This window comes from Microcebus murinus, chromosome 7 (assembly GCF_040939455.1).
Source record: "Microcebus murinus isolate Inina chromosome 7, M.murinus_Inina_mat1.0, whole genome shotgun sequence".
Classification (NCBI taxonomy): domain Eukaryota; kingdom Metazoa; phylum Chordata; class Mammalia; order Primates; family Cheirogaleidae; genus Microcebus; species Microcebus murinus.
The window spans coordinates 83,117,180-83,139,485 of NC_134110.1; the positions used below are offsets into that span (position 1 = coordinate 83,117,180).

Here is a 22,306-nt window from a genome sequence, read left to right on the forward strand (position 1 = left end):
GTTCCAGTTATTAATAATGCCCATAACTTTGGCCTATTTTCTGTGTCTGTCATATAAGCAAGGTAATTAATAACTTCTTGTTGAATACAAGAATGATTACTGAATTTGATTCCTATAAATATAAACGTATTTTTATACATAACATAAAGTGAGGGTAACTAATACTTTTTAAATAATTTATATTACTGATTAAATTATCTCAGTGAAGTGTTTACTGAAATAATTTTGCAAGTCCTTGGTTTAGCATCCAACTTGCTATTAATTTGAAAAACAGGTGGTCTAGTCAATGTGGTGGTAGAAACAGAGCCAGGTAGACCTGGGCTCAATCTTGGCACCACAATTACAGCACTCTGGGCATGCCAAGAGAAGAAGACAGTGCTGGGAATGGAATGGAATCAGAGAACACAACCTAAAGAGAGAGCTATGAGGTTGGAAAAGAGCAGACAGTGAAATGATGTTTTGGTATTTAAATTACTAAAAGTGGATAAATATCTGGAAGTAGGTGGTAAGGGAAAGTAAAGGTAGAGACTAATCATGTTAACAGATTGGGAGAAAGGAAACACAAAAAGGGAAATAGATTGTTGTAACAGAAGTGTGTGTCTATGTTTTTCTAAGCATATTTCAGAGGTGATGTAATAAGAGGGCAGATATGCCAAGTAGAGCGGCAGTCTCCAAACTTTTTGGCACCAGGGCCTGGTTCCATGGAAGACAGCTTTTCCCAGAGGGAGATGGGGGGGAAGGGGCGGCAGAGCTTAGGCAGTGATGCTAGCAATGGGGAGCGCTGGAAATACAGATGAAGCTTCCTTCCCTTACTCACCCCAGGCCACTCCATTCACCTCCTGCTGTGCCCCCCACCCAGGTTTCATGGATGACAGCTTTTCCACAGAGGTGGGGTTGGGAGGGTTGTGGATGGGAAGGGTGGGGGACCTCTGCAGCCTGATCTCTAACAGGCCACGAACCAGTTCTGGTCTGCAGCTGGGGGGATTGGGGACTGCAGAAGTAGAGAGTAGTGCTATCTGACTAGGGTTCCAGAGAAAAAATTATGCTCTGAGGATACGAATTTTGAAGTTTTTCACCCAGAGATTAATTTCTTCAGGAATATGACATAGAATGAGAAGAGGAATAGAAAATCCTCTGGTTATAAAAACTGAAGGGGGAAAAAACCACAATGAGATAGTGTAAGAAGCCAGGAAAAATGGTATCAGATAAATTAAAGGATTAAATTATAGAAGTGATAAGAAATTTCAGGAGTAGAGAATGGGAAATGAGGTCAAATGTCATAGAGAATGATGAGATTTGCTAAGTACTGATTCATGATTAAGTGCAATTTCTAATCAATGATAGGTAGAGAAATCAGAACACTGAGGGTTAAATATATGAATGGAAAGAAGTGGAGAAAGCAAAGCAAGTGGGGGTTACTTTCTTAACACTTAGAGAGCAAGAAGAGATATGAAGCAGAAGCTATAGGTAAGATGCAAGGGTCTAGGGAGAATTTGTTCACTTGCTTTGATTTTTAAAGGACAGAAGAAACCTAACAAGGACTATAGTCCAAAAGGAAAAGACACTATGGAGAATGAGCCATGAAAAAGAATGTTTGGAGAAGAGAATTTTCTTCATTCATTCATTCATTTAGTTTTTCATAAATAGACATTCCTCCCTATTCCATGGCAGATCTGAAATATGGAAAATCATGTTTTATTATATTATTTTATTACATTTATATTATTAACTTTATTATGTAAGTTTGACATAATTTTATAATTATATTTTATTTATCATACAAAGAGATGATTTAAATCATGGTCATTATTTGTCCAAAGAAAAATTAGGTAAGAAAAAATGAATTTTGCTGAAGTCCCAGAAAATGAGCAAAATGTTGATTTCGTTTTACATCTAGAAAGTGGGAGAAATAATCATCTCTCAAAAGTAAGCAGGTTTCCAGGTAGGGTTCCCTGGAAGGAAAGCTGTCCTTAAGAGAAAAATAAATTCTTATCTTCAATCCTGGAAATCAGATTCTTGCATACTACTTTAGTCACATGCACAGTAAAACTTCACTTACCCAGAGGTTCCTAATCTATTATAGCAACCTCATATTCAAAGAGCCCCCACGAGCCACAGAAAAAATATAAACAGTTCCTAGATGGCTAAAAACATTGCCTTGAAACCACTGTGATGGTTTTAAAATAACCTTCATACCAAAGATAGGGCTGAATTCTCTCCCCTCTCCTGCAGTTTTAGCTGGACAGTGACTCATGTCTAATAGAAAGAATGAGGCTGTGAGATTTCTAGAGGCTAGATTAGGAAATAATGCTTCTGTTGTTTTCTCTTGAGATACATCTTGACAGATCTGAGCCAACAAATTAGGAGTCCAGTCACCCTGAAGAGATAGCCAGAAAGACAATGCCGAGAGACCACACAGAAACACAGAAGTTGCTCTGGTGATTTGAGTTTTCCTAGCTTAGGCATGAGACTTGTGAGTCTGTAAACCCTCAGAAGATGGTAGTTGAAGTCAGGACAAACATGGGAGAGACCCTAAGTGAGGACCACCCAGCTGAGCTCTGAGAAGAGTCCTTAAGTCCCTTACTCAGGTCAATTTACTTTTCTTTTACACATGATTCTACAATCTTAGATGTCAGTTTTTCGTATGAAATTAAAAATGGATCCTTTTTAGAAAAGATATATGACTAGTTCCAAATGCACAAATCTGTTATATTTTACGTTTGTTTGTATCTCTGTTGTATAGAAACTGGAATAAAAACTATCACTCAAATATGTCAGCTGAAATAGAAGGTAACTGAGATCACTCCAAGGACTAAAATTCTATTGCTGAATATATACCATGGATAAGGTGTCTTTAAGAAATGATTTAAGATTTTTGTTGAATCCATTAAAATAGGAGAAAATACACACTGAATAAACTAAAATACTACTAAAATAAGGGCATACATTATTTGAATATAAGAAGTGAAGCAAAGCGGAGCTAAAATTTAGTTCTTTATCAATATTTAATAACTTAATTAGTGACTATTTTAAAAGTAATTATTCAAAGAATCTAATCAAGCATAGGTGTTTAGGTCAAGTTCAATAATACAAATGAAGAAGATTCTAAAATCAATCAATAAATTTACAGAAAATATAGCTATCTTGGATGAAATATTATCAGGATATAACAATAATAGGGTACATATATTTTTATGCTAAATCAAAATATTTCAGGTTTTAAGATCTCCAATAATTCATACCCATCCCATTTAAATGTAGGTTTGTTTCTACATATTTCTATTTAAATTTAGGTTTGCAAATTAAATCAAGATGGCCTAAGGGGCTTCTTTTTTTTTTCACCCTCTGAACTATTCACCCAGCACTAATTTAAAGCCAAACCACAGTAAAATTGCCATTTCTTTATAAAATGGGTGTTTGAGGTGTGTAGAAATAAAAACAACTCTACTTTCCAACTACATCTGTAAGTTTTTCCTTCTTAGAACATAGTAAAGTATTCAATGAAGTTTTATTACTAAAAGAAACATTTAGAATACTATTGACATTCTTTGTGTACAATGATATTTTTAAGCTGATTTTAACATGGAGGCTTTCTCATTTCAAGCGTTTTTGTGTGTGTGCATATGAGAAATTTTAATCTTGACAAAGGACTTTCAAAAGTAAACCTAGAAATATATAGTAATTTTAGTAAAATATTGTACTTGTAGAAAGTGGATATTATGTAGCTATCTAGACATATGGGAAATTTAATTGACTACTATCCTTTGTGAAATGGAATAAGCATGTACAAGCATGTACATGAATATGAATAAGCATGTACAATTCATATTCCTAACAGAATAACTACTATGCTGCTCTAGTAAAATAGATAGTTGGAAATCATTCAAGAATCTAGTAGCTTTTGGTAGAGTTAATACTGCTAGCTTACCAATAAGTTGTATCTCTGTAATATTAGGCAAACACAGTCATTAGTGACATCACTTTTTCTTTCTCGTTGATACTGAGAATAGTTTTCTCTCTTAGAAAAGATTAAGTATACTTTCAAACATAATATTATCTTCTTGACAACAGTAAACTTATTCTGTCCAGATTCACATAATTTGAAAATGCATGTCCTGGGAACTGTTTCCTCTTTATGACTTCAAAATTTTTATTGTAGTACATTACACAAGACCAAATGTTAGTCACTAAAAACTTTTCTGAAGATAAATATTTTCTGATAATTGAGGCTTCAAGAATGTCAATAAAGCACTAAAATGGAAGGTATATTATTTTTTAAATAAATATCAAACAGTAATTTCACAAAGAAAACTAACGCTAAAGAGCTTTTCCATTAGTTAGCATTGTTTTAGATTCTATTAAAGAATATGGAGTAAAGTTTTGTGAGATTACTAGGTTGATGCAAAATTGTGTAATTACATTAGACTTTTCACACATCTAGGCCTTTATTTATTCACTAAGTTATTGGTAAGTATTTATTCAAGAAAATATAATTCATTTACCAAAGAAACCCAGATGACATGGAAGATGTTAAGTGGTTTATTTTATAGAGTTCTTTAGATTCACCAATGAAGAAAATAAATAAGTTAGTAAATAAAGAAATTTCAGCAGAAAATTGACCAGCATGGATGGTCTAACACCTTTAAATGCCTCACAGAAATAACTACTGATTAGAAACTCCCATAAAATTCCATAATTATGTTATTCCATGATGCTATTCTTTGCAGGGAGAAATAGGGTTGTAAGAGTTTCAACCATTCTAGAAAATCCCACCGAAGTGGATGAAGCTACCATAGATCTTTTCAAAGACATGCTGAGAAAAATGTCTTTACATAGGTAAGATCAATTTTTTTAAAAAAAATAGAAAATTGGAACAATTGTAATTAATTACCTAAAATTCTAAATAGTACAAAGTTAATATATAGATGATTTGATTTTTCATAATGTTTTGCAAAATTGATGTAGCTTTAAGATATAAGATAGGCCAGGTACAGTGGCCCATGCCTGTAATCCTAGCACTCTGGGAGGCCAAGGTGGGAGGATCACTTTAGGTCAGGAGTTCAAGACCAGCGTCAGCAAGAGTGAGCCCCTATCTCTACTAAAAAAAAATTAAATTAGCCAGGCAACTAAAAATAGAAAAAATTAGCCAGGTGTAGTGGCGCTCGCCTGTAGTCCCAGCTACTGGGGGAGGGAGGGGAGCTGAAGCAGTAGGATCTCTTGAGCACAGCTTGAGGTTGCTGTGAGGTAGGCTGATGCCATGGCACTCTAGCCCGGCAACAGAGTGAGACTCGGTCCCCCAAAAATAAAAGATAAAAAAATAAATGCAAGAAAAGTCCCAATTAATACACTTAGGTAGTCTAATTAAATGACAATTAAAAGCCAGCCTATGGTAGAATTTGCAACTTAATACGAATTTTAAAAATAAGCATTTCTTTCTGGTAAAGTAATAACCTAATGAAAGCATGGTGGCATTGAAAAGGCAGTTACACTGAAAGCCCAGATTAGGCTGGAAGCTCTGGTCTTACCTATGGTCCACTTCTGAAAACAGCAAATAATGCAATAAAATTATTTTTTTAAACTGACTTAGCATTTGCAAAAAATTTTTAACAATTAATTCTACAGATAACCTTCTTTTGAGACATGGACATCTGCATGCTTAATTCAGATTACCATTATCTCCAATCCTACCTACCTCAGTTCTGAACATCAATGGCTGTCAGAAGTAATGAGAGCACCTTAGCTATTAATGGTGTTAAAAATGCCCCTTCCTTAGTGTCATGTATTCTGGACATATATAAGCAAGGGCATTCATGATAAATTTTCTTGATTTCTTATGTAGACAGAGACAAATGTAAGTATGCACGTGTTTAAATTACTTAAACCACAGATAATTAAAATATACGATACACCTGAAAGAGTTTTCTTTCTAATTTAAATTGCATACTTTCAAATTTATCTCTTTGATTATGTGAAGTTTGGTTTCCATTTCCTTATCTCTACCGTTAGGGAGCTAGAATAAGTCTTTTCAATTTCTTTTAGCTTTAAAATTCTATCATTTGTACTTAAAGAATGTCCTGTATTGCTTGTAACACCCCATAAGAATTATTTACTGTAAAATATTATTTCCGGTGTCAATTAAGCCTATTTCTTACCTAAGAAGCAAAAGCTATTTTGTCATTTGCAAGGTTTCAGATTTTCGAATTGTGAGTCTAATTATGAAAGCAGAACTCAATTGTTTCTGAATCATGTTTTAATATTGTTAATAACAGATAAATACCGCAGAGAAACTTCAGTAAAACTTCCCAATTAATTGAATAAGATATTCTTAATAAAAAGCAAAAACCAAGCCTCTATTCAGCTTTGTCCTGAAAATATGATGGTAAAATATTTGAAATAAGGTATAGACTTCCATGTGTAATTTTTTTGCACAGCTAACAAGAACACTAGGATTTTTCAATCAACTCATGAATGTAGAAGTAGTTAAAAAAAATCAAACATATACAATTATCTTCTTTTAAGTACCAACTTTAAAGCATAATTCTTGCTATGCCAACACTTCTGGGAAAACAGGTTTGTAAATTATGCACCTTAGTTCAAAACTAAATCCCTCCCCAATCACTTGTGTTTTCCTATTTAAATCAGAAACTACAATCCAAAGATCTAGGAAGTTTTCAATGTGATCCTCTTTACAGCAATAACTTGATTTCCAAAATAGCCCAATAGGTCATTATTCTATGAAAGTAACACACCTGACAGTTCAGGAGACGTTCGATTCAAATCCCCAACACAATGACTCATTATGAAATCTTTAAAGCCATTTTCTCTGCCCTCCGACAGACATCAATGAAATTAATAAGTGAATAAGCCTGTGCTGAAAAGAGTGTATGATGCTTTTGTGACTAAATCATGTGGCTAAAGCACTATGGAAAACAGCTGTAATGCATTCTTCACAATTCAATTACCTAAGGTATTTAAGTGATGTGCTTCACCTGCTCTAAAAAGACTTTGTAGTTATAGGAAAAATGTACAAGGCTCAGATTTCAAAGGAAACACTTGCATTATGGGGCAAGGAGGTACTGCCAGCTACTGAGAAAGCTGCATTACCTCAAGGCAAAGCACATTTTAGGGTCTCCTGGAAATTACAGAGATGTGAGGCACCTGTGGCAGTGTTTTACTGAAAATCTACTTTAAAACAAAGCCTTAAAACCTTCAAAAAAAAAAAAGGGTAGCAACCTAATAATTTAGGCAACTGCTTCTTCATTTTATTAAAATTAAAATAGTTTTGAAAGGGAAATTTAATATGTGGATAAACTCACAAAAGAATTTCAATTAAGCCTGTTATTTCAGTATTATACAGATACCATATCAGATGCAAGATACAGGGCCGATTGTCTTCCTGGAGTAGCAGAGCCATTGATTTGACATAACCTTATATTTTCTATAGAGTGCCTACAGATTCATCTCATCTCACTGTCAAGATCCCCGAATTACTATATACTCTCTTAGCTCTATTGCTTTGGGTCTTAATTCTCAAACTAGAATTTAAAGCAAAACCGTGTCTTACATTTTTTGTGCAGCTACTGTAAAACTTGGCTTATCATAGATCACCAAAATATGTATTTATTGATTATTTCTAGTTCCACGGTTGCCAGGGAATGGGCAATAACAGGTCAGAGACATAAGAGCCTAAATTCCTTTGCCTCCTACATTACATGCTCAATATAATCACAGATGGGAGGGAGGGTATTGATAATGTACCTATGTTAAATACAGGTAAAGCCCTGAAAAGTTGAACTTGGATTCTTTTTGTAAATGTCATATCTTCTTACTGACTTTCTGATAAATCCAAGGCTATGATGCTTTCATTATTTTTTATTGTCCTTTAAGAGAGTAGTACTTTAATCTTCAAGATCATGTTCTGGATATTTGAGGAGACCTCAGTATTTAAGGAAATCCTTTAGCAATTAAAAAGTACCAACTAACTTATCAGTTCTTTAAGTCTTTATCTATAGACATTGGATCAACTTATAAGAATGAATGTCTGTGTTTAGTTTATTCATAGCCCAGTAAATTTTAGATAGATGCAGGACTGATCTGAAAGTCAAGCCTAGAGAAATGCATGATAGGAAAGAAAAACTCTCAAAATAAATCACTTTATAATATCTACTTATGGATTAGTTTATGTTTTACATTTAAATGTCAAAATAAAAGTAACTTAGGTTTTGAAAGTGAATAAAAAAATAATTGTTTTCATTTAGTGTACTTGGGGATGCCAAATTTTCAAACTGAAAAAAATGTATCTAATGAATGAAAAACTTCTTGGACAAATTAGTAAAAGAGGAAGTTTACGGACACATAGAAACTGAAATCCACAATTTAACACTAAAACTTCAACTTAAATCAAAGACTAATATAAGAAACATTCAAATGTATGTTCACATACTTTTAATAAAATTGCTATATTACATTCCTCATTATTCCTATGTTGCTGTATTGAGAATTCTGTTTGTGTTCATTAATTAATTCTTGCTTTAACAACGATAAATTTGTATGCTTCTTAACAGAGAGTAAGAGCTGTGTCAATCATGTTTTCCTATTTTCCTTGAGTTCTAGGAAGCTCAAGCTGGTTTAATAAGCATAGCATTCTCAATGGATTTTTAGGTGTTCCTCGGGGATATTCTTTTAGCTTTATCGTCCTCAACATTTAAACAATGACTAAGGGTGATGATTTTTAAAATATAGTTTTCAAAAGTCCATGAAAATATGAAGAAGAAGATTGTACCAAATATTTTTCATCTGTCCTCACATAGCTATTCGCAGTCCCTTGCTGCCAAGCTCTATGTCCCAAAAGGCTCCACTCCACGTTAATGAATTACCTCAAGCTCTCTTGCTCCCTGGCTTCTGGTTGGATTGGCCAATGGAAGACACAACCCGGAATTCAGAGGGTGGGAGATGTATATAAGTCTGTAGCACAGTCCCTTCCCACAGAGGAATGTAAGGCTGGAGAAAGAGACAAGGATGCAAACAGCACAGGCAGAGTCATGTCTAAGAGATTCTGGAAACCAGGGAACTGGGCTAGGGGCAGCAGCTAACCCTGTATGGAGGGTGTAGACAAAAGCAGATTCTGCTTAAGGTGAGCCTTGGAGGAAGAGGAGAAATTCAGCAGACAGAAAGTAAGGAGGGCACAAAGCGCTTTCACATCTGCAAAGGGGAGGAGCAGGCTGGCTGAACAGGGATCTGTTCAGCAACAAGAAACACCAGCAAAGATGTTCATGTGAAATAGCACTGGTTTTTATTTGTTCGGGTTGTACTCACTTTGGCCACAGAACCCTTGGTTTAACAGACCTCTTGATCTTTTCTTTCCAGACAGGAATTCTGATGTTCTTATTTCATCTTCATTCAAGACCTGTCCTCCCCCAACACTTTTATCATTTGGGTTTTCCTCCTCTAGCCTACATTTGATCTCATCCATTTATCCAGTGTTTCAGACATACATTTGCCATGTCTTGAGCAAGTATAAGGTACAGCTTTATGTTTTATTGCGATCACCTTTACCACATCATCCAGTGTTTTGGTGGTTACTTTGCATTGCTTGAGTTGTGATAACATATAGGGGGACAATCTATAAACAGTAACTCCCAAGTCTAACCAAGTCTTACCTAATAGCTCATTATCCTATTTTCTAGTTGCCGCCCCTACACTTACCTTCGCTGAAATTCTACCACTTCCCTCCCCACTCATACTGCCTTTAAAGTTTATCCCACTATTGGCTGCACTTCACTTTTCACTATCCAACAGAACTTCGTCATTAAATAATTTTGAGATTTCATTTCCTACTCCTCCAATTAGAGTGATTTAAACATTAGGCCATGGGGAATCTTTAAGTTCGAGCCTCTTCATCATTTTGGATTCTAAGTACTTTAAAACAGTGAATAAAGAAGGAGATTCTGTTCTCCTGTATTAATAGTTACTACCTTATAAAAACGAAGGAGAACATTAGTTGAGGAAGAGAAAACAAAAGAATGAATTCTAGAGTTAATTTTTCATGTTTCAGTTTAAACCTTGCTTTCTCCAGGAAACTTAAAGCCTCCTACTCAGAGCAAGGTTCCCATAACAGTGGCTGCTGTATCACCGGGGTGCTTGTTAGGAATCCAGAATATTGGGGGGTTCACCCCAGAACTACTGAACCAAAATCTATGTTTTAACAACATTGCCAGGGGATTCATACGCACATTAAAATTTGAGTTGTATTATACTAAAGCACCCTTATTTCTACCCCCAAAATCATACCTATTTGCTTTTCTGTGGAAAACACTTTCTATCTTTAATATCCTGCTGATCAATTTCAAAATATTCTTTGGTTAAAAACTTAAATAAAATATAAAGCATGTAGAGCCTACTAAATAGACTGTGTCCCTGTTGATATTTTGCCTTTGAGGTTGATGTGCTGCCATTAGAGAAAATCTGCTGTATTTTTCCTAATAAGCTTAAATTACTTAAATAAGTACGTTTAAGTAATTGAGTTAATAACACCTTATTGATTCTCTTAACTAGTCAAAAGAAGAAAAAAAGTAAGATTCACCAGATCATAGTTTTCGGTTCTTCTTTCTGGCCCGTTTGGTAACCCACTGATCCAAGTTATATATTTGAGCCAGTAGATTTCCATAATTCCAAATTTAATTTTCAGATTTCCATACAACTATCTGCATTTAGCATTCAGTTTGCAATGTGAACCTCGAACACACTATTTGGTCTGTATCTGCGCTTGATCTGTATTGTCTAATTTCTGAATACTTTACAAATCAATCTCCTACCAACATGTCTTTGATCATCTCTTTCTCATCTCCGGGGTCTCCAAAGGTCAAGCAGGTGACACCATATAAAGTAATGTGACCAATGGCAAATCAGAGAAGGCATCATTACTTTAAATCTCTTATTTTTGGCAATCCTTTGACACATGTAGTAAACTTCTTCCATATCTGTTAGATTTCTGAACTTAAAGCACCTAAAAACCTCCCATGCATGTGATTCCACAAAGATCCCTAGTGATATTCCTAAAACAATTTCATGATGTCCTATCCTCAGACTTCCTTCTGTCCTGTTCTCTCAATCTCAGCTTGACTATGATCTTGCTTTATAGTTAACCGGGACAAGGAGAAGCATTCACATGACAATTCTTTTTTTCATCAAATACTCCAAACTACCTGCTCTATACCAAAATCCTCAGCCATTCCTGTCAGAATAAATGAACTGACTTTGGACTTATATTTTCTTCCTCCTGTACCAAGTGCCTTCTCAACCCATTCACTGCCATGAACTTATAAGCATACTCTCCAAAAAAACAAAAACAAATGGTTTCCCATATTTCCCTCTAGCTATTATCCCATTTCTCTGATCTCTTTCATAGCAACATTATCTTGAAGAGTTAAAATTACTTCTCCACTCCCTCCCCTTCTCTAACACCTCCTAAAGATGACTTCCGTGAGTATCCGACCACTGGAATTACTCTTATGAAGATCACTAATGACCTCAGTATTGACAAAACCACTGTTGGTTTTTCTTCCTCATTTTATGCAGCTTCTCTGTAATACTGAAAAAAGTTGACTTCTCTCATGTTGGACTCTCTTCTGACTTCTGGGACAACAAGTCTCTCCTGCCTTTTCTTCCAATCTTCCTGACCACTTGTTCTCAGCTGCTTTGTTAACTTCTCCTTTCTGCTCAACCTCTACACAGCGCTAAGCCACAGCCCTCAGTCTGTGGCTTCCAAGCCTTGTCTATAAAAAAATCTTCTCTCCTTGGATGATGTTTAGTCAGTTCAGTTTAGATGGCTCCTAACGATAGCTACATGATTTTCACATTTTTTATCAAGTTTCACCTCTCCACTGACCATTAAAGGCAACTTAAGATGGCATGCATCTCAAACACAGCTTGGCCAAAAAGAAACTCCGGATTTCATCTTCACTGTCTCAGGTTTCTCCTCCTATCGCAGGAAATGCCTCAACTATCCCCCAAGTGGCTAGTAAAAAACAAAGAACATCCCAGATTCCTCTTCATCCTTTACCGTTCGCATTAAAGCTGTATTCAACGTTATCACCCTGGTCCAAGGCTCCAACGTCTTCCACACAGAATACAGCAACACCTCCCAACTCACCTCTCTGCTTTTAGGCCTTGCCTGTCCCTCAGACCATTCTCAGTAAGGTAGTCAGAGCAATTTTATAAAATTTGGAAATAAGAACAGGACGGTTCCTTGCAAGACAGTGACCAATGGCTCTCCATTTCACTCAGAGTAAAGTCCAAAGTTTCTCCTCGCCTCTAAGGCCCAAAGGATTCTGGCCCATGCTTATATATCTACTTCATTTTCTAACATTTCCCCTATTTCGGAATAAAATCCAGCTACTCAGGCCTCTTTGTGGAATTGTGACCTCATTCCTGACTTTAAGACTTTACGCCTGGTATTCCTTCTGCCCAGAATGATAGGTCTCTCTGTTTATCTGACTCCTTGTAATTCAGCTCTCAGATCAAAAGCCACCAACTCAGAAAAGCCTTCCCTAAATACCCTTACGATTAGCTCCACCTCTATCATCCCATGTCATCTCACTCTGCTTATTTTCATTAACTTGTCAAACTTTCTATACACTAACGTATTCCCTAGCACCAAGAACAGTGCCTGGCACTTAAATGCTCAATCAATATTTGTTGAATTAAATGTATTTTCCTAAACACAAATATATCAATAAAAACAACAAATTGCTTTAATCAATTATAAAAAAATCTTGCTGTGTCTTCTTAAAATTATATTTGGGAATATAAACACAAAGTTACTCAGACATAAACACTGAAATACTTTCACCAGATAATTCACTACCACTTGAATTTTCACATTTTTCTTTTCATAAACTAAATATTATATATATGCACATATTATATAGCATCTATAATATTGTATATGTTATGCATAATATATATAAAATATATTATATATAAAACTATATAAATAATATATATAAAACAATATATATAATATATATAAAACAATGACCTACTGCCATTTTTTTAAACACCTGGCTTTAATGGAGTTAGTAAAAATCATTAAAAATGAGAATTTAAATTTTAAATCATGTGCAATTATTTGGTTGTAAGAAATATGTGAGAGAGCACAGCCTGAACAATAGCAAAGAATGTTCCTGAACTAAACATCACCCTTAACTGTGATTATATATGATTATAAATTAATATTTTCAGTTTTTAATGGAGGCATTCAGTAAAGGCAACTGCAAAAAAAAAATCATATAAAGTAACTACATTTTCCTATTGACCATCATAAAATCTGAGATATATTCCCTAATTGAATTATCTCTTCCAAAGTTAAGTTGAAAACGCTTGGCTAGAAAAGAGTTAAGATTGTGGATACCACTTGGCCCACAGATGTTTGGTGAATAAATGAATAAGCATGCTTATTGCTCTCATCCCATTCTTGAACCACTCTTGGACCATTGTGACTTCACCCAAACTCTTTCATCAGCTCTCCAGCGGCTCCCATATTGTTAAATATGTTATAATATTGTCATATCTACATTTTAATTGAGCTTTTTATAAGCAGCATTTGACAGAGTTGATCGTGCTTTCTGCTTTTCTTCATTTGGATTCCAGGCCTTCATGCTCCTTTGGTTTTCTTCCCAATTCTCAAGTCTCCTTCCTGTTTCTCCTCACCTTCCCTTCTTCCACACTTTAAAGTGTGTCAAGGGCTCACTTCCTGAAGATCTCTATCTATGCTCATTTCCTTGACAATCTCATCCCTCTCCATGACATTAAACACCATGTAAATGTTGATGAATTCTAATTTTATGTTTGAGACTGGCCTACATATAGCTACTTGCTATGTATCTAATTGCATACTTGACACATTCACCTGGATATTTAAGCTAAATCTCAAGTTTAATATGTTCAAAATTGAGCTCCAGCTTTCTCTACCAAAAGCTGGTCTATCTACACCATCCCCTACCTTAGAAAATGTCAACTCCAATGCTTCCAGTTCCTCAACTCTACAGTCCCCCTCCCATCTGAAATCTGTCTGTGCTACCTCCAAAATTAGATAAAATCCTAATGATATTTCCCATGATAGTAAAATTGGTGATGACTGGACAGGAATTGGATCACTTCCTATTTTACGTCTCATGCTAAAGTTCTCATCTTCTGTTTATGGAGGGAAGGAAGAAGGAAACTGGGTTTGGGGAGGGAATAGCAGACCAGGTGGGAAAAGAGGAGGCATCTCCATCCCAGGAAGTATGAGAAAGCAGAAGTTGGGTTCCACCTCTTCTAATTTCTTGGAATTATGTTGGTAAAATGGGTACCAAGCAACTGGTGATGTCTGGAATCTCTGCAACCATTCTGGAAGTCCCGGTAAGTTAAAGGATCCAGAATCCTCCCCGACTGATATTTAAACCAGAGTAGAAACTGCCATCAGTTTCAAAACACTGTAGCCAAGGCTTGGACAGATTTAGATCTTGCATCAGATGCAGGAAATCCCAGCCTACTGGCTGCCTCCCAGCCAAGTAAATTTCATTCATCTTGCAATAAGGCCTTCTTAAATTTTTCAAGATTAATGTTACTATCACAAAGGGGTTTATATTCACACTCTTAACATCTCTCCTCACCTTCCTTGCTACCATTCCACTCCCAGCTACCATCAGCTGCTGTACGGATTATTGCAATCACTTTGCCTTCCTGTTCAAAACCATGCCCTTCCTCCTACCACCTGAAAGTGTGTTCTCAACAAAGCCAGAATGATCCTGAGTAAGTATAAGTAAGATCATGTTACTGCTCTGTCCAAATGCATGAAATGGTTTCTAATTACTCAAACTAAAAGTGAGGGTCTCTACAATGACCTGCATCTGCCCTCCCCAATTAAATCTCTGATCTCATTTCCTACATTTCTCATGTGCACTCTGTTAGCCACATGGGCCCCCTTGCTGAGTCTAGAGGATTCAAAGCCTTCACACCTATTTGATGCAACGAGAATGTTTGTTGTGTTTACTGCTGGGCCCTATACAGTATTTGGCATGTGGTAAACTCCCAATGTATGCTGGATAAAGGAATAAATAACAATACAATTCCAAAATTTTGTGGCATTTTTCTTGGAACAGATTCCCTTCTCCTGTTAAAACTACTTTTCTCTCTTGCCAATCTAAACCCTTAGACATATGGCTATGCCTAACATTAAGGGAGAATCTTTACTCTCCCAGAACTCCAGGGTAATTAATTACTAACTTCAATACAATTGGGCTGTGATGTTATTTTCTTCTAGAGGCATTGCCGTCTACGGTGTAATTTTCAAAGAGAAAAATACATTTAAGTGTCAATATCTTACAAGAAACTATTCAAATTAAGGTTTTGTAATTTTTTAAACTCTATAGACAAAGATACCTAAAACAATTTTATTGTATGTAAATAATACTATTAAAGTAAAACAAAAAAAACTTTATGAAAATTTAATCAGCTATTTTAAATTTAGGAAGAAAATATAGTAACTGAAAATACTGATGATATTCTTTGAATCAACAAAAAGATTTCATGTAGCTGTAAGTGTATACTTACAGATATACAGATACTATATATCAATAAAAGATAAAAATATTATTTTTTTGAAAATTATCAGGCAAGCACCACTATACAGAGAGAAAACTATTATTTAAGAATCAAGAATTGTGGATGGGCACAGTGGCTCACTCCTGTAATCCTAGCTTTCCTGGGAGGCCGAGGCTGGAGAATAGCTGCAGTTCATGGGTTCGACACCAGCCTGAACACAGTGAGACCCGACAAAACCCAGCTGGGCCTTGTGGCGTGCACCTGTAGACCAGCTACCTGGGAGGCTGAGGCAGAAGGATTGCTCAGAGCCCAGGACCTGGAGCTTGTGGTGACTACAATCACTGCACTCTACTCAGGGACACCGAGTAACACTCTGTCTCAAAAAAAAAAAAAAAAAAAAAAAAAGAATCAAAAGTTGCAATAACCTTAACTGCAATGATTTCCTGACACGTTTATCAAGATTAAGAAATGTGCTATGGTAAACAAATTGTGAGGACATTTCTTTATCTACATTTATTCTGGATGTATGTCACTGATGGCAAATAATGTCAGAAAATATGGATTTATGAGAATAAACAGAGCAACACACACGCTGAAAGTAACTTCTGCATATTTCAGACTAGAATCACTCTGTTCAACAAACTAGGCTGTCCCATGTTCGGTTTCTGGAACTATCTGTTGTATTGAAGCACACAGAAAACAAAGCAAAACATGATTACCACTTTTAAGCATAGCCTTAGAAAAAAATGTAAGTAACAAACTGGAGCCAAGCCATCATTTGCATCAACATGCACCACCATGGCCTGAAAGCACCACCAGTTATCCGGCTCACAGCCTCTGGTTGCCTAGCAAAAGGAGAGGTATTCAGATGTATTTTGTTCTACATTTGGAAAAGTGCCTGCCAAAGTTCTGCCCATATCCTCACCCATCAGTGAGGTGAGAAAGGAAACATGCATAGCCATCAGCCCTCCCACCACAGTGTCTGCCAATGGTTCTCAAAGACACAGAAATGGTAGTCACAATGAGAGATGGTGTATATGATTGGCCCGTGTGTCCTTTTTAGGTCAGGTGCCCTGGTAGCTAAAGTACATTCTAGACTTGGGTGCATTTTGCATAACAGTAAATTACTTTGGATTTTAGTCAAGCTATAGATTAAAAATTTGTAACAAAAGGTAAATACCCATTAGTTCATTTTATTAAATTCTGCAATATTTGAATAACTTCAGTATTAGCTTAGTAGCTCTATATTATAGAACAATTATTTGAAAAATAGAAAAAATCCTGAATTAGCTGAAGCATGTATGCATGTATGCCTTCCTCTCAAATGTTTTCAATTTCCTGCATCAATATCTCTGGTTTTGGTGATATTCTACCTTCTAGATTTTATTATAATTCCTCTTTCTTGCCTGTCCTCTGTATTTGTCTCATGTATGATCTTACCTATTCTTCCATCCATCCCTTCAATCAACACGTATTTATCGAGAGCATTCAACAATATTCAATCAACAAACATTAACTGAATACCTCTTCTACACACCAGGCTCTGGGTTATAAAGATAAATAAGGTACGATTCATAGCCTTCTAGAAATTCAAAGTCTTGGATAGGAAAACAGACATGTAAATATTTCATTGAAACAAAACTTTAATACTATAAATAGGCTTCGATAAAGTACTTTAGGAGTGGGGCAGAAGAATGGGCATATCAGAGGAAGATTTATAGGAAAGACAATGTTTGCATTTAATCTTGAGGGATAAGCAAAAGTTTGTTAGGAGACAGGCTGATATTTCAGGCACAGAGGCCACTAAATGAGCAAAGAGGCAAAGAGGCATGAGGAAGCATGACCACTTTTAAGAACAGCAAGTAGTTCAATGTGAACGCAGGAATATGTGCACATATAAATATGCACAAGGAAGTCAACGGCTCTGGAGCAGACTGCACAACATGTGCTTCCATTTAGAAGCTAATCATGGTGGGCTTTAACTTGTGAGCAGCCAGGAGTCAAAAGAACTTTTGTGCAGCTGAGCAACCAGCACAGATTTGTGTGAGGGGAAAAGTCAGCTTTAGTAATAGTGAGGAGAGAGGGCTAAATTAGAAATCAAATAGTAAGAGATTGGTAAGGTCTGCTAAGAGGGAAGCTATAGTATCAAGGTAGGTGTGAGACAATGAGCAAATATTAGGATGAAATAGAAGAGATGGATTCAAAAGACATTTGAGATAGAATCTACAAAACTTGGCAAGTAATTGTATATTTATGTTTGCCTGTGTATGGTACACAGAAATGAGTGGTGGGAATTGAGAATGTGTCCAATTTGGGGGCAGCGGGGTTTGTATGATTTTCAGAGACAACTGTGCAGATGTTGATGAGATTCACTAGGAAAGAACCCAGGAAGGAAGGCAGGTGGACAGGTGAGGGTGAAGGAAAAGGATGAGGCAGTTAGGTTTCTTTTTAGACATTTTTGGCTTGATGTAACTGTGGAGTAATATCATGTGGATATGATCCAATGGGCAGTAGGAAATGGGAAAAATGAAGCTTAAAGACAGTGTTGTTGGGTGGAGATAAAGAATACAAGAGCCACAAAGGTACAATGGTACTTGAAGTCAAAGGAGTAGGTAAGGCCCTGTAGGCAGAGAGAAGGACAAAAGTGAAAACCTAGGGAATAAATTTTTAAGAGATGCATAGGAAATACAGACATGGAGGATGAAAGAACCAAGCAATGGGGTCTTAAAACCCATGGAAGGGAAGGTTTGAAGAAAGTGAACCTGTTTAGAAGTATCAAATGTCTGATCTCATTACAACCTGTAGGGTTTATATTCTTTCACTGATTTTACCAATGAGGAAAACAATGCTTAGTATTTCTCCCTCCAAAATCTGGAGGCAACAGGTTCACTGGATGACCTAAAAGTCTTTGTTTCTCAATGTACCCCAAATTAAATGTAGGTAATCTCCTCCCTTAGGATTACTGGTTTCTATCACCAACAATTCATTTCTCTGCTTCTAAGTCTGCCACAAGATCTGCACTTTCATCAACCTAATCTGCTTCCCATTCCCTACAACTAGGCTGCCAATTCCTGCCACCCTGTGTTGTTCTGTTCCTCTTCCTCTAAATGACGTCTACCTTCCACCCTTTCTCAAGATTCATGTCCCTGACTGCCTTCAAGAAACAACATGTAGCTCATCTTTCCCAGTGATTAACTCTCACAATTAGGAATGTTCCATTATTCTGTGCTCCCTTGGCATTATTCATACACATAAACAAAGACTTTTGTGTCCTTGCTTACTAGAAATGTGTCAAATGTGTCTATTCTTTCTTCTCAACCAACCCATAAGCTCTTCAAGGGAAGATTTGACTTTCCATTCTCAATTTTTAACACTACAATTTAGAGGCAGGGATATAGATATGTAATATTAGTAAGTGTGGATGTAACTTGGATGCCATAGGTTCAAAGACAAAGAATAGAGTAAAATACACACTTAAGTGTAAATAAGGTAACTGGCTATTCAAGCATTCAACACTTATAGGGTACAAGTGGCCAACAGTGATGGCACTTATCATAGAACACTGCAGATTTTACAGGAAATAGCTCTTCAGCCAGTTTTTAATTTTGTTTTCTCGAATAAATACACTTTAAATAACTAAATAAATTGTATTTTTATAAGAATGATCTACATTTATATTCACATTGCTATTAAATACTTAAATCAACAGTATTTCAAATAAAATAGAATTGTTATTTTAGACTTCCCTTAAGTGTGTATTCTAGAAACTGTATTTCAGTATTACAGTTGGGTAATGTATTCCTCTGCAGCCTAGTTAATGGCTGAGACACGGTTCCAGTGCCAACAGTATCTAAGGGCAACACAATATAAACCCTGGCTGGTTTCTGAATCTACATTTCAAGGATAGAATGAAACCAGTGAAACTAAAATGAAACTCATATAAACATCCCAGACCAGACATCATACAATAAGCAGTTATTTTTTTTGGAAGTCAGACATGAAAACGAATCACAGAACTATTCTTTCAATGATTTCCATATTACTTAAAATACATACAAATATTATCAGATTTCTTTTTGTAGGATTGAACTTCCAAGTTCTTATTTTAAATAAAATGCAACTGAATATCTATCCACATGGAATAAGCATCCAGTGGCCTAGTTGGAAAGACTCCATAATTGGCTTTTCTGTTAGAAGTCTCACAGATGAAGAAGTCACAGAATTTTTCACTTTGGGCAAACACTTTAAAATATACAAGAAGCAGAAATATGAGACATTACAGATGTCATATCCTGCACGGAATTTGGAGAAGAGCTAACAACTTCCCTGAATATCATATTTAAACAGTATGAAGAGACATAAAATTAGGAATATATGTCTTAGCAACATTTACTGAGACCTTGCAGTATGCCTGATAATGAGCTAGACTTTACCCAGGTTATCTCATTTAATCTTCACAACAACCCCTTGAGGTGAGTACACATACTAGACACAATGGCACTAAAGCAGAGAGAAATTAGTAAGTGCCTAAAGTCACACAGCTAGTAGGCGTCAGTGCCATAAATTAAACTTAGCGGCCTCATTTCTGGCTCCCAATTCTTAATGTCCGATTAGTTCTTTTGAGTGCTACCTACTCTCTTTAGGATAAAATTTTTTTTCCAGTTAAAAAATTAATGGTGCATTTTGTAATGAGTAATGAGAACTTAGAACTTCCATGTTTCATGGAAGCTACCTAAATGGAGAATACCCATCAAAACTAATGTAAATGCAGGAAAGAAGAAAAACTAGAATGTTATTAAAATTAACTACAACCTAGCTACAGTGTACCCCAAGGAGAAATGTCATTTCTCATTTTCATTAAATAAACTTTGCCATCGCCAACAATTATATATTATCAGGCTTTACTAGTGCATTCCAAATTCATGGAAGTAATATAATAGATTTTTCTTAAGTTTTCTGAATATTTATGGTATGAAATAATAGTATATTGAATTATATGTTGATAGTTTTAAAGAAGTAATTTTGTTTCTCAAACTTGCTAATTTACTTTAAGAGGAAGTATAAGGTCATTAAGAATAAGTTGCATATTTTTTTAAATCATTTTCCCAGGCTTATTTTCATACTTCTAAGTTCACAAATAATGAATCCAGAAAGAAAAGCCATTGCCAAAGTTGTCTCTAACATGCAGCAACCATAGAAATGTATCCTTTCGGCCGGGCGCTGTGGCTCACGCCTGTAATCCTAGCTCTTGGGAGGCCGAGGCGGGCGGATTGCTCAAGGTCAGGAGTTCAAAACCAGCCTGAGCAAGAGCGAGACCCCGTCTCTACTATAAATAGAAAGAAATTAATTGGCCAACTGATATATATATAAAAAATTAGCCGGGCATGGTGGCGCATGCCTGTAGTCCCAGCTACCCGGGAGGCTGAGGCAGAAGGATCACTCGAGCCCAGGAGTTTGAGGTTGCTGTGAGCTAGGCTGACGCCACGGCACTCACTCTAGCCTGGGCAACAAAGCGAGACTCTGTCTCAAAAAAAAAAAAAAAAAAAAAAAAAGAAATGTATCCTTTACAATGCCATTTACATACTTGTAAGAAACAAGGGCCCATCATAAACTATATATTATATATATATATATATATATATATATATATCAGCCCTCCAGAAAGCTCTTGAAATTAATAATCTCTGAATTTTCCAGATCCACTATTCAAGAGAAGGTTCAGTTAGAAATTAGGAAGCAATTTGTCTATTAAGCCACTTAAAAGCAAATATACCAACTCTTCAGCATTCTCAGTATTAGTAACCTTCTGGTAGAAGTTGAATTTAGAGCACTTAGTAGGAACATTGCATCTAAAGGTATTTAATTCTACTCTGAAATTCCAAGAGCTCTTAGAAACAGGAGGAATCCTGATAAAAGAAGATGCAGAAGAAGACACCCTTAAAGAAAATCTTTTTTTTTTTTTTAAATTCCATACTGGACAAATGGTTAAAGATTAAAAAATAGCATGAGAAAATTTAACCATGGTGACCGAAAACATAAATAGACATTTCTTTTGTACATACCACTTGAAAAATTTCCTTACCATATACTCCATATTAGAAGCTGTTGGATACACCTGACTTCGTAATTTATTATGAAGGTCCAAGATACTCTGCATGTCATTGTCTGTGATGGCCCTTTTCCCTCTTTGCTTGGCCGACCACCACTCACCATCCTCATCCATGTACTTTTCCAAAAGTTTCTCCAATAAAGTGGCATTAGGAACCACCATGGCTGGAATCGCTCTAGCCATGAATAGCACTGTGGTCACTCTGAGCCACTCCCGCGCGGTACACTTCATAATGAATGACCTCAGGATTTCCCCGGGATAATCTCCAAGACAGGCTCTTCCACTCCTTTCGGCTATAACGACATGTCATGCAATTAAGATGAAAATACAGGCAGATATTAATTTTTTAATAACAAAAGCAAAAGTTACAACGACAGTGTGCTACTTTGACTTGTCTACGTAACACCAACAAATGGACACCGACATTTTTTCTTCCAGGGGACTTTTCACAGTGTATGTTTCCACAAAACAGACAACTACATTTCCCAAGGCAATATCCGTAAAGCCAAAAACAGATGGCAAAAGCAGCCCAGAAGAGTCAAAGCTTGGAAATACTATTTGAATTACAAGATTTCAATGGCCCTGTATTACATATAAGTCCGCAAAGGATGT

The 22,306-nt window shown here is 36.0% G+C and overlaps 1 protein-coding gene across 1 annotated transcript in view; it reads right to left on the reverse strand.

The window, feature by feature from the left end:
• Positions 1-21,987, reverse strand: part of CRISPLD1 (cysteine rich secretory protein LCCL domain containing 1) — a 43,117-nt gene extending 21,130 nt beyond the window's left edge. The window contains exon 1 of the mRNA XM_012751495.3: positions 21,668-21,987. Within this exon, the coding sequence (XP_012606949.3) occupies positions 21,668-21,925 (258 nt within the window). The 5' untranslated portion in view covers positions 21,926-21,987. The remainder of the gene's footprint in view (positions 1-21,667) is intronic.
• Between the last annotated feature and the right edge of the window lie 319 nt (positions 21,988-22,306).